We start from the raw sequence: 12,153 nt of genomic DNA, 5'->3' as shown, positions 1-12,153 counted from the left end.
ACGGCCATGCAGTAAATTCTGTGAGGCTGGTCTTTCTTAGTATAAAATGCTACCAACAAAGCTAGCATGTATTTGAACAGGTAATATATACAAAGCTCACAAATAGCATCATGTGATTGCTAACTAGCACTGAACACCAAGTACAGCTCTTGATTGATTTTGCAGATATTTGGTAAAAAAAAAAAAAAAAAAGTCAAATGAAACTGATCATGTGATCTTAAATAGGTGAAATTTAAGGGCATGTAGTATTTTACACTTTAATATTAATAACCATTGTTAATAAAGGGAAAAATAATTAGTTACTGTCAGCAAAGAATACATGTGTCCATCTTTACTAATATGTTAATAATTGGCTTGTAAACTTTCTAAACCCTTCACCTGGCATCACTGTAAAGCGGCAACTGATGTAAAAAAAATTTTTAAATGATCTATAAGTGTCATTTGATTTAATATTATAAAGTTGCAAATAGCAGATTATCAGTCATTTCAAATGATAGGTTCGCCCCCGCTGTTAAGTGTTTAATGACTCTATCAAACAGTAAATCGTTCTCTTTCCAAACATGAACAAAACAGTCCATGTCGACGTGTTCCACTGCATCACAAATAAAAGCCGGTCGAATGAGGAAAAGGTTCAATTCAGGGTAACACAACAGGTCAAAAGCCAAAAATGGCATTAACATTTGGCAATCATTAACAAACATGTGGTGTAGTATATAAAATGCTAGGCGTGCAACAATAATGTAGGACAACAGACGACTGGAGAAATCTTTCCTGGTCTAATGAGACTTGACTTCTGCTGTGACATTCAAAGGGTACGGTCAGAATTTGGCATAAACAACATGAAAGCATAGCTCCATCCTGCTTCGTATCAATGATTCAGGCTGCTGGGAGCAGTGGCGTCTATCATGTGGTGGATATTTTCTTACCAAACTGCCAGACCATGTCCATCCCTTTATGACTACAGTGTACACGTCTTCTGACGGCTGCAAACGTTGCCAGTCGACCGTGTCACCATGTCGCAAAGCTCAAATCATCTTAAAGTGGTTTCTTGAATGTGAAAATGAGTCGACAGTATTCGAACAGGCTCTGCAGTCACCAGGTCTCAATCCAACAGATCAACACTGGGATTTGGGTGGAACGGGAGATTTACATGACAGATGTGCAGCTGACGAATCTGCAGCAACTGTGTGATGTTATCATGTCAGCATGGACCAAATTCTCTGAGGAATATTTCAAGCAGCTTGTTGACTTTAGGCCTCAAAGAGTTTAGGCAGTTGTGGAGGCCGAAGGGGTGCAGCCCAGCAGCAGCAGCTGATGAAGTGGCCACTAAGTACACTGTCTATCTCCCTTCTTTTATGATACTCTGAAAGTGCGTATTGTTTCATAACACTTACAGTATAATTTGCATTTTCCAGTTGTTACTCACTCCAAATTCAGGACAATTAGGTGGGAAATTGCACTATATAAGTCACAAAGTCACATGAAGCCACTTAAATATAATTCACCCTATTTTCTTATTCACTACACTCCCATGTCAAATCACATTAAACCAAAAGCAGAGTTATAATCTATTTAAAAAGGTCTTACTTGCTTTTACCCATTAAATGCCTTTAATTTTATTTTTTAACCCTACATCCATGTATGTATCCTCTTGACTGTGTATATTTTGTCTGTTTGTTATTTATTCCTGCTGTCCTGGTGGTATTTATATTTTATTCCTGCACGGTTGGTGTGGAGCACCCATAATTTTGTTGTACATGTACAATAACAACAATTTTACTCTATTCTACTATTCTGGTTGCTGTTGCACAAAAAATATTATAAAAACAGGCTAAACTTTAATTCACTTTTCTATGTAAACTTGATCATTTTATCATTAACTTTTGACAGCTATAAGTTTATATTTATTAAAGGTTTGTGATTGTTCCCCTACTCGTCATTACGGTAGGACCGTGGGTGTGTGCATTTACATGAGTATATGTTTTGGTTAAACGTGTGGCGCACGGTATCAGTTGTGGATTTATCGATTTTATTCTTAGGGACCCGCGTGTGTTGTTGTGCGTCACCCCAGGGTGCGCAGCAGATGTGTTTTTATAAACACTGGCACGCGACTGGCCACGTACAGCTCGCTCTTTACCTCCCCCTTAGGTCCCCGATGCCTACACACACACACTTGCAGGCGCGTCTCCGGGCCTCCCACGTAATTACTGCCGCACTCTTCCCATAAACGTAAACTCAGCACGTCTCCACCAACAGCAAAGTATGCAAATGAGACAGCAGGCCGGACAGGGAGCCTCGAAGAGCCGTGGGAAGCCGTGCGGAGCCTCGCGGAACCCCGACAGGCCCTGGGGAAACGCGGGTCTGGCCTGTGGCCCCCTTTTCGAGCAGCTGGCCACAGTAATCTGATCTGGACACAAAGGAGCCTGTTGATCTCTGCGTCTGAGCAGGTAGAACAAGCGGACCTGAGAGAAGGCAGTCCAAGTCTCCTCTGAAATCCCAAGTCTCCAAAGAGCCGTAAAATGGTCCGAACCTAATAACTGTTTAGCAAAACTAAATTCTGATGGGATGGTCTTCCAAACTGATTATAAAACACTGGTAAAGTCACACAAATGAATTGTATTTCTCCATATTGTTGCTAAGGTGTTTTTTCCCCGTAAGCTATTACGCCTGGAGGAGGAATGCGTAATAGCATCTCTCACGAACGTGCCCATTCAAAACCTGCCATTTCCTTTAGGCTTTCAGCGCTTACACGGGTGGCCTCTATCCCCTCATCCTCCTCCTTCTCCTCCTTAGCGCCCCCCTCCCCTTCCCTCTCCTCTCAGCTGCATCCAGCAAGAGAACATTGATTCTGCACCTTTTCCTTTTTATTCAGGGGATTGAACCACCGACCATCATGTGTGCATCTTTGACTCCAGGTGAAGTCTGCAGTCATATTTTCTGCACTGATGAGATATTACTGTAAATAATCAGTTGATCATCACACAGCATCACCCTCCCTTCTCCCCTTCCCCGATCACCGCCTCTTATGATCGATATCGTGTGATGCTCGCTGTGTTTACGTTCCCACGAGTGACCATGTGGTGTCTCCTCTTCTGGGACCAAGAAAGGAAAAAAACTCTCCTGCTTCCCCCTCGCCATATGGCCCCGGAGGGCCCATACCGTTACAGGTCCTTATACATGCTTCCAGTTGAGTGTAGATGGAGCCCAGTGGACAGAGGCACATAGAGATGTGCGCTTCAGGCCGGAGGAGGGAGGGAGGGAAGCAGGGAAATAAACGTCGTTTTCTGGATATGCAGGGGAGGGGGAAGTTAGTGGCAGATGGCTTGTAAGGGTCTGTCCGCGTCTGAAGGCGTGTCGTGGTCCTTCACTGAAGACCCCCTTCCTCCTTCCCCCCTGCATTCACAATCAATGGAAATTAAAGCGCAGAGAATGGATGAATAGTCAGACCCCGAGTCACCCTTTTTTGTTTGACGCAGCTACTGGTGGGCAGGAGTTAAACTACAGCAGCCCCCTACAGTAGCACTTTGGTTAAACAGCCAGAGCCCAGTCAGCACCATCTTTTCGATGGACAGTGTCCTAATTGTGTTCTCTGTTTTTTCTGTTTTATTTTTGGTTGTTGGGGGGGGGGGGGTCTACTTTTCTGGTTTTGAGTGTAGAAACTCAACACTTCACTCCAGGTGAAGTGCAGCACAGCAGCCATTAACAGTAAATGGCCCTTCAGTTAAAGTTTCTGATAACGGACGTTATGGGGGTTCAATATAGCCTAAAAACGTGTCTGTGTAATTTTACCATGTCGGTACCAAAAGTTCAGTATTGCACCCAGATGCACCCTCCAATCCCCCCCTCAAGGACTGATGAAGTCTCCCCTATCCCTGAGTGTAATAGATTTTCTTGTCTCAACCGGCTTAATTGTGATGGTCATAGCTCAGCCGGAGTTTACTTTGAGAAAGAGTTGAGAGTTGAGGTTTATCAATAGAGGAAGGCTTTTTGTTGCCAATGAAATAATACGTAACGCTGTTATGTGACGTATGAAGTGAAGGTAATTGTGGGGGAACGTAACACTTTTTCATGGGGGAGGGCTCCTCTGACAGCCGGTGTGTAGGACGGACCGTGGCAGCAGGTAACGAAGTCGGAGAGAGGCGCCAGAAAACAATAGTTGTGACGTACATATCTCAACACAGTGACGCAATGTACGCGCATGGTGCGCTAGCCCGCGCGTGCAGTTCCAGTAGACCCTATTATACAGCAGAAAAATCACACATCTAATGAACAACCTAATTAAGCAACACCCCTCACCACACCCCCCGTCCTCCCACTCCTTATTCATATGCGCACCACATACGATTTTGGACGAAGAATAGTTTTCCCTTCTCATACACAGAACACATATATATATATATATATATATATATATATATATATATATATATATATATATATATATATATATATATATATATATATATATACTTAATGACAAATGAAGTCTGTGTGTGAGCGTGTGTACGCGCCCAGGGAGAGTATTGTGTGTTAGATGTGTGCGCGCACGCTCAGCCAAGTGAGGCGTACACGCGCTGTTATTGAGGAGAAGAGAGCAGGTGCTGGTCGAATTACCATACAGCTGAGGGGGGAGAGAGAGAGAGCAAACTTATTCCTCCACCACACACAACAACAAAAGTTCCCCCTTATGTTGGCCACGCGAGCGACTACGGCGCGCGCGCGCCTCTGTGCACGCACACACACTGCCACCTATAAGCGCGCAAACACGGTCTCTTTTTTTTCATCCTAGTGCGAAGAAAGAGAAGAAGGCGAGAGCAAAATAGAAAAGCAGGAGTCCAGCCCCTCATGTCGTTTACCTCATTGCGCAGCTCTGCCAAGGAATGTTTTCTTCGGTCTTTTCAGTCAATTCAAAGCATCAAATTCTTCCCACAGATACAAATACCAAAATTTAGAGCGTGTGTGTATGCTGAGAAAGAAGGGGAGAAGGAAGAGAAAAGGGGGGGGAGGTGGGCTGAAAAACAATTAACTGAGTCAGAGTTTGACCAGGAAACGCTTTTTCTTTCTTTTTGGGGGAGATTTTTGAATCAGCTTCACACTGTTAATTGGCACTGCATCCAAAACATCTTAGGACGCCCACAACAAAGGAGCTGGTGCAGTGATGCAACAGCTGGATGGATCAATTCAGCCGCATGCCGTCCACAGCCCAGGGGGAAATCTGGCAGCTGTACGATGCTGAAAACTCTTAAAAGGTGTATAGAACATATCCATATTACCACTTTAACACCTTTAGTTTGTCTTTCATGTATAGGAGAGGGTCTGTGATGTCAAAAGACCAACAACCAAAAGTCAGCCCAATTCTTTTTCTTCTTCTTATGTCTTCTTAACCGCTTGACTGTTAAGTTTTCCTGTTTAGTGTTAGCAGAAAACATGTTTTAATTAATCTTGTCTCCCGTCTTGTCCTGTAGGAGTCTTACAGAAGTTTTCACTTCTTAAATACTTCCACACAACCTTATTTGAGCTCGGGTATTAACACTGTATGAGGGGTTACAGGAGGAATAAGGAGGATGGTGGTGGGGTACTTGTATGGGATCCCATTGTAGAGAGCCAAGCCAGATTGGGAGGTGTAGTCGGGCAGCAGGAGGAGGGGGTCCATTTGCATGCTATTACCATAGCATGTGTCAGGCCGTATATAACAGGCTGCAGGCGGCCTTGGCTGTAGACAGACGCACAGTTCACAGTGAGGAAAGACATCAGGCAGTAGAAAGAAGCATGTTGGACCAGTGACAAATCTGTCCTTGGGTTAGACCAAGACCTTCACACACAAAACAAAAAAAGCTTCGCCCTAACATTCTTGCTGTAACAAACAAGGAACACTTCGCTTTTTCCTCTTTACGCACTGGATTATAACTGAACTTCGGGGACTGCTTTTCTTTTTCAACACAGCGCAGAAGTTTACTCCATTTGTTTTGTGATTTTATTTTTTAAGGTTTGGGATTTATCCTTTGTCTTTTTGTGCCTCGGGACATGAGTGAAAACGACGTGGCTGATATCCACAGCAGTTGATGAGAAAACCCTGTGAGGCGACAGAAACGTGCTCAATGTATCTTCCTCAGACGGACTGAACAGGAGGAGGCACCCTGACGACAAGCCGAGCCCCAAGACTTTTTACTCTATTTATTTACTATTTATTATGTATTTATTTAATATGGGGCGCGTCATCCTGCTGACTCTTGCCGTCATGTCCATGTTGCTGTGCCAGGTAAGCTTCTAAATCAAACATTTTCCCTCCAAACAATGAACCATCTCCCCCCCTGCCTCCCCTGCCCTCCCATCACAACACGCACTCTCACACAAGCGGTACTATGTGTGCACTTGATGATAATAAGCCGCTTTCCTCCGCAGGGGTTTTGCTCGGGAGTTTTTGAGCTGAAGTTGCAGGAGTTTCTGAACAAGAAGGGAGTACAAGGCAACAAAAACTGCTGTAAAGGAGGTCTGGCTTCGTCTTTCCAGCAGCAGTGCGAGTGTAAGACCTTCTTCAGGATCTGTCTCAAGCACTATCAACCCAACGCTTCCCCAGAGCCCCCGTGCACCTACGGCGGCGCTGTGACACCCGTCCTCGGCTCCAATTCCTTCCAGGTCCCAGATGTCATCCCGGAGAGTTCGTTCACCAACCCCATCAGGATTAACTTCGGCTTCACGTGGCCGGTAAATACAACCATTCATGTAGAGTAGGAGTTAAGGCTGAGAAATCGCGCCAATTCTTGTAAATGCGTGCGTGAAAAGAGCACCTTTTTCCCTGCGCACAACTTGAAGGCTCAGAGAGCACACAAAGTTTACAGGTATTCAGTTTCATCGGATCAGGTTAGGCAGTTTGCATTCAGCACATTGAGTGTATGGCACAATCGCCTCGGGCCTTTACTTGATGTTATCGCCACATCTCCGCTGGCCACCTGTCTCATGAAGCCATTTGTGTTCCCAGGGGACCTTCTCGCTGATCATTGAAGCATTACACGCCGATTCCAAAGACGACCTCTCCACGGGTAGGAACTAAATCTCCTATTTCAGTGTTGTTGTTGTTTTCACATTTACACACTTTCTCCTCCTCATCTTGTACTTCTACATGCACATTTCAGAGAACCCAGACCGGGTTATCAGCACCATGACCACCCAGAGGCATCTGACTGTGGGAGAGGAATGGTCCCAGGACCTGCACACCGGGGGAAGGACCGAGCTCAAGTACTCCTATCGATTCGTGTGCGACGAGCACTACTACGGGGACGGCTGTTCAGTGTTCTGCCGGCCGAGAGACGACGCCTTCGGCCACTTCACCTGTGGAGAGCGCGGGGAGATTGTGTGCGACGCCGGGTGGAAGGGGCAGTACTGCACTGAACGTGAGCTGCAGAGATTTTTCCCGTTATAGAATAAAATATTTTGATTAGACGAGAGACAAAAAACACAGAAAGGAAAAAGAAAAAAGTTAGAAGTAAAGAAATCCGTTTAAAAAGGAAATCCGTTTAAAAAGGAGAGATTTAAAACTAATTTGAATGTTTTTTTTAGTGAAGGTAAAGTTCAAAAAGTTTTTATTTCCATGTATCTATAGTCAAGTTCTCTGAGTGCCGTTAGAAGGCAATTTAGGGCGTAAACACCACGCGCACCCCCTCCTCTCTCCTACAACCCCCCCCCCCCCCCCCCCCCCCCCACACACACACACACACACACACACACATACACACACGACCACTTGATTTATTCTAAGGAAAGTTTTTGAGAATAATCTCACGCGTGCCATAAATTTACATGCTACCTTCCGATTCGTTACTCTCGAAGTGGGCCGGTCGGTGATTGGCTGAGTTGGGGGAGGTATTGTTTGAAGTGGGCAGCTGCCGGCAGAGAGGAGACAATGGAGCAGCTGTCGCGCACTGGCAACACACTCGCCAGCTGTCCACTCTTATCTACCCCAATCCGAGACATTAAGGGGAGTATGTGTGTGTATGTGTGTGTGTGTACACACACAGAATGAATAAAAGAGTTCTGACCCGCAGTGAAGAAGAAAAAAAAAGAGGGTGGTGGGCTGAGGGCCTCTGTGTGTGTGAGTGCGTGTGTGCACTCTGGGGCACACACGCATGCACACACTCCCTCCTTTGTCTCTGCACTATGTTAAGCAGAAAAATCTTCCACGATGACAAGCTAATGGGTTCAGAATCCACTGCTTTACTTCATTTTAATCACTTTCTTTCGATTTTTTCATCTTTAAAAGCAAATCTTAAAAACAAGTTGCCTCAATGTTTCTAAAAAGCATACTCTTGTTTTCCTGTACAGCGATTTGTCTGCCAGGATGTGATGAAGAGCACGGGTTCTGCGAGAAACCCGGGGAGTGCAAGTAAGTTTTCTCCACAAGTTCACTGGGGCATTAATTAATTAGTGGATGCGTGAAGTAATGTGAGTGGAGTGACCGGTGTTCCCTCCTAATTGGACAACAACAGGTGCAGAGTGGGATTCAAAGGGCGTTACTGCGATGAGTGCATTCGTTACCCGGGCTGCCTCCATGGGACCTGCCAGCAGCCCTGGCAGTGCAACTGCCAGGAGGGCTGGGGTGGACTCTTCTGCAACCAAGGTAAGGAAAGAGTCTGGGAAGTAGGGAGAGAGAGAGAAGTGGTTTTGTTGGATGAAGGAAGCCACAACACGTAGGCTAAAGCAACAATTGCTTAGACGTTTTCCAGATATCTAGGCTGCATCACAATTTTAAAAAACAAACAAATAAAAAAAACTATTTGAAATGTATTTGAAACAAAAATCTGGTTATGTGCAGCTTAGACTTAGATTTCATGAACAGGAAGATAACAAATTAATGCTTAAACAACTTACAAATGCCCTGCTTATTTGGTGGAAAGGTGACAAAATGTGGACAACTTGTTCTTGAAGGTTTTCCATCACTGGTTTGTCATTTATTCAAACCACAAACTTGGTTTCAAACAAGCCAGTAAAAAGGTAGACTGAAGCGAAAGAGCATCAGCACTCCAGCAACAGAGCAGCAGTTGTTTCAGCAAAGACAGGAGGCAAGGAAACAAAAAACCACTGGCAGAAGAGAAACAGTCAAGTGTGCCTGAGGACAAAAGCGCATACTGTCGCCGCTGCTTCTGTCCCGCCATGTGTTGTGCTCTGGCTAATCCACATGTGCTGCTGTGTTTTTTCCAGATCTCAACTACTGCACTCACCACAAGCCCTGCATGAATGGAGCCACTTGTAGCAACACTGGCCAGGGCAGCTACACCTGTTCCTGCAGGCCTGGCTTCACTGGGGCCAGCTGTGAGATTCGGGTCAACGAATGTGCTGGAAACCCCTGCCGCAATGGAGGAAGCTGCACTGTGAGTGCTCGTGGGTCTTCTTAAATGAACTTGGAATAAGAATAGAGACATCTTGTTAACTGCGGCTCAGCTCCAGCGATGCCTGAATGCATCAGCCTTCATTCCTTCTCATCTATCTTTTCTGTTTTCCATCATTCTTCAATTCATATTAAACCTAAAAAAAAAATCAAGACATACAGCATGCAGCAAGCTGGAAATGCTGCAGATGCAGCACCACACAGATCTCGATGTCAAGTCTGTTCTATTTTTTCCCACAGGATTTGGAAAACACATATACCTGCACTTGCCCTCACGGTTTCTATGGCAACAACTGCGAGCTAAGCGCCATGACGTGTGCTGATGGGCCTTGCTCCAATGGAGGCCGCTGTACTGACAACCCTGACGGAGGCTACTTCTGCCAGTGCCCCACGGGGTATGCAGGGTTCACCTGTGAGAAGAAGATTGACCACTGCACCTCCAGCCCCTGCTCCAATGGTAAGTACAAACAGAATAAGGGTTTGGTCTTTGAGATGCTCGGTCTGCACGAACTGAACACTCATTCGTGACTTCATCTCTATTCTCAGGTGCACGCTGTGTGGATCTCGTGAACTCCTACTTGTGTCAGTGTCCAGACGGCTTCACCGGCCAGAACTGTGACCACACCGGTGATGAGTGTTCGTCGTATCCTTGCCAGAATGGTGGCACGTGCCAGGAAGGTCCTGATGGCTACACCTGCACTTGTCCCCCGGGATACACGGGTCGCAACTGCAGCTCCCCGATCAGCCGCTGCGAGCACAACCCCTGCCACAACGGTGCCACCTGCCACGAGAGAAACAACCGTTATGTCTGCGCCTGTGCTCATGGATACGGTGGCAGAAACTGTCAGTTCTTGCTTCCAGAGCACGCTGCCATCCGGGGGTCAGAAGTTCCCTGGATGGCCATTGGTTCCGGGGTGGTTCTGGTGCTGCTGCTGTTGGCAGGCTCTGCTGTTCTGGTTGGCTTTTTCCAATCAAAAGTCCAGCATGCCGGCCAAGTAGAAACTGTAGGCGAAGCAGAGACAATAAATAACCTTACTAACAACTGTCACCGTAGTGACAGGGACCTGGCCATCAGTGTGATGCCGATGCCAGGTGTCAAAAACATCAACAAGAAGATGGACTTCTGCAGCGGGGACCCCGATGAAGGATCTCCACCAGGGAGGAGCAGCTACAAGAGCCGCCATCTGCCTGCAGATTACAAGCTCGTACACGAGGTCAACTACGAGCAGGCGGCCAAGGAGGCCATGCTGGAGGCGGCCTGCGAGGACAAGGACTCATTTGAGTTTGAGGAGAAGCGCAGCAAACGTTTAAAAAGGTAAATAACTGACGCTATAAACGTCTGTCAAACACAAAATCAGACTGTGGATGTCCACAAATCTAACGTGTTTTCTCACCTTCCCACAGCGATGCATCAGAAAAGAAAGCCCCAGAAATGTCTGCATGTGCGGACACCAAGTACAAATCTGTGTTTGTGATGTCAGAGGAGAAGGACGAATGTATAATTGCAACTGAGGTGAGTTCTTGTTTGTTGAGAGATACGATTTCTGCGGTCATTTGGAATTTAAAAGAACAAAAACTAAAAATTTCTGTCTTTTTGGTGTGTTTCCCCAGGTGTAAGAAGCCACCAATGGGCTGCCCGTTGTTCATTTACTCTATAGGAGAGTTTTTATGCTCCTTCAGATGCTGCTCTAAACCTAGGGGGAGGTGTCCCGCCTTGAGACTGCTGCTGATACGTTTAACTGATATTCAGAGTGAGCTGGTTCTCTACTGGAAACTAAGCGCAGGCAGTGGCGGCCTGTGGGATTAGAACTGGCAGGGTAAAAAAAAAAAGTTTACAGTTCAAAGTAAACTGCTTCTTAGCTTTCTGTTCTGCCTGTTAACAGGGAGTGGGGTTTTTGTAAAAAATAAGAAAAAAAGAAGAAGAAAAAAAAAGAAAATATAAATGAACGCTGTCCCGTAGCGATGATATACGAGTTTTGTTTTGCAACATTTGCACCCAGGCCTTTTCTCTAACCCACACGCCGTTGCTGAGCGCAGGAACTGCATCAAACGGTGGATGTTTGGCCATACTGGCCTGTTCTTCACGAGGCTGTTCTCGTGGGCTGTGCGCCCATCACTACACCTGTGAAGACTGTATGTATACTTGATCACTGTGTTAACTGAAGTGCATTTTCTTCCCTAAGCCCTCCAAACCATTTTATGACATAGTATTGTTCAGTTCTTTTCTTCTTCGGGATATGAAAACTTTGTGTCGGTTAAAAGAAAAAGAAAGTTGCTTTTTGATACTGATTTTTGTAAAATAAAGAAAGAAAAAAAAACAAGTTATGATTTAAAATTATGATTTAATTTAAGTTAATTTAATGATTTTGTGTTGTTTTTTATTTTGTATTATATACTTGTGATGTTTGTTATGATTATTTAAGTTGCTTTTTTTAATGATATTTGCAAAGGCACTTCAGGTCAATGGGATGGTTTTTCTTTGTTTTGTTTTTTTTAAGAAAATGTTATTTAAGAGGGATTGTACTGTACAAATTGTTATGTTACCCTTTCCTTTACCGTATTTGAATGAAGGAATTAGCCAAGACTATTTTTCCAAATAAATATTGCTAAATGTGAACATTTGATTGCGTCCAACTTTTGTTTTGTCCATCTGCAAGCACTCTGAAAAACACTTCTTTAGGGGTCTGTGAGCAAAGTTAATCAGTAACATCTGTTGTCTTCCCCTGGCGACCCCATAGTGGGCTTTTCTATGCCGACACTGTTGGCTACTG

General features: G+C 45.1%; 1 protein-coding gene across 1 annotated transcript; it reads left to right on the top strand.

Annotated features, from left to right (window-relative positions):
• Positions 1–5,730: 5,730 nt before the first annotated feature.
• dla (deltaA) lies at positions 5,731–11,959 on the top strand. Its single transcript, XM_006806139.3, has 11 exons — positions 5,731–6,259; positions 6,403–6,705; positions 6,980–7,040; positions 7,134–7,391; positions 8,320–8,380; positions 8,484–8,614; positions 9,196–9,365; positions 9,623–9,839; positions 9,929–10,697; positions 10,787–10,895; positions 10,994–11,959. The coding sequence occupies exons 1-11, from the start codon at positions 6,191–6,193 to the stop codon at positions 10,997–10,999; spliced, it is 2,154 nt and encodes a 717-aa protein (XP_006806202.2). The 5' UTR covers positions 5,731–6,190; the 3' UTR covers positions 11,000–11,959.
• The last annotated feature ends 194 nt before the right edge of the window (positions 11,960–12,153 follow it).

Source organism: Neolamprologus brichardi, chromosome 6, assembly GCF_056152115.1.
Source record: "Neolamprologus brichardi isolate AB-2024 chromosome 6, ASM5615211v1, whole genome shotgun sequence".
Classification (NCBI taxonomy): Eukaryota; Metazoa; Chordata; class Actinopteri; order Cichliformes; family Cichlidae; genus Neolamprologus; species Neolamprologus brichardi.
The sequence above is the reverse complement of the archived record's forward strand: the minus strand, read 5'-3'. Positions and strand labels throughout refer to the sequence as shown.

Coding starts and splice junctions, on each gene's coding strand:
- dla (XM_006806139.3), top strand. CDS start 6,191: ATGTATTTATTTAATATGGGGCGCGTCATCCTGCTGACTCTTGCCGTC. Junction 8,615..9,195: donor TGGACTCTTCTGCAACCAAG/GTAAGGAAAGAG, acceptor TGTTTTTTCCAG/ATCTCAACTACTGCACTCAC. Junction 9,366..9,622: donor GCAATGGAGGAAGCTGCACT/GTGAGTGCTCGT, acceptor TTTTTCCCACAG/GATTTGGAAAACACATATAC.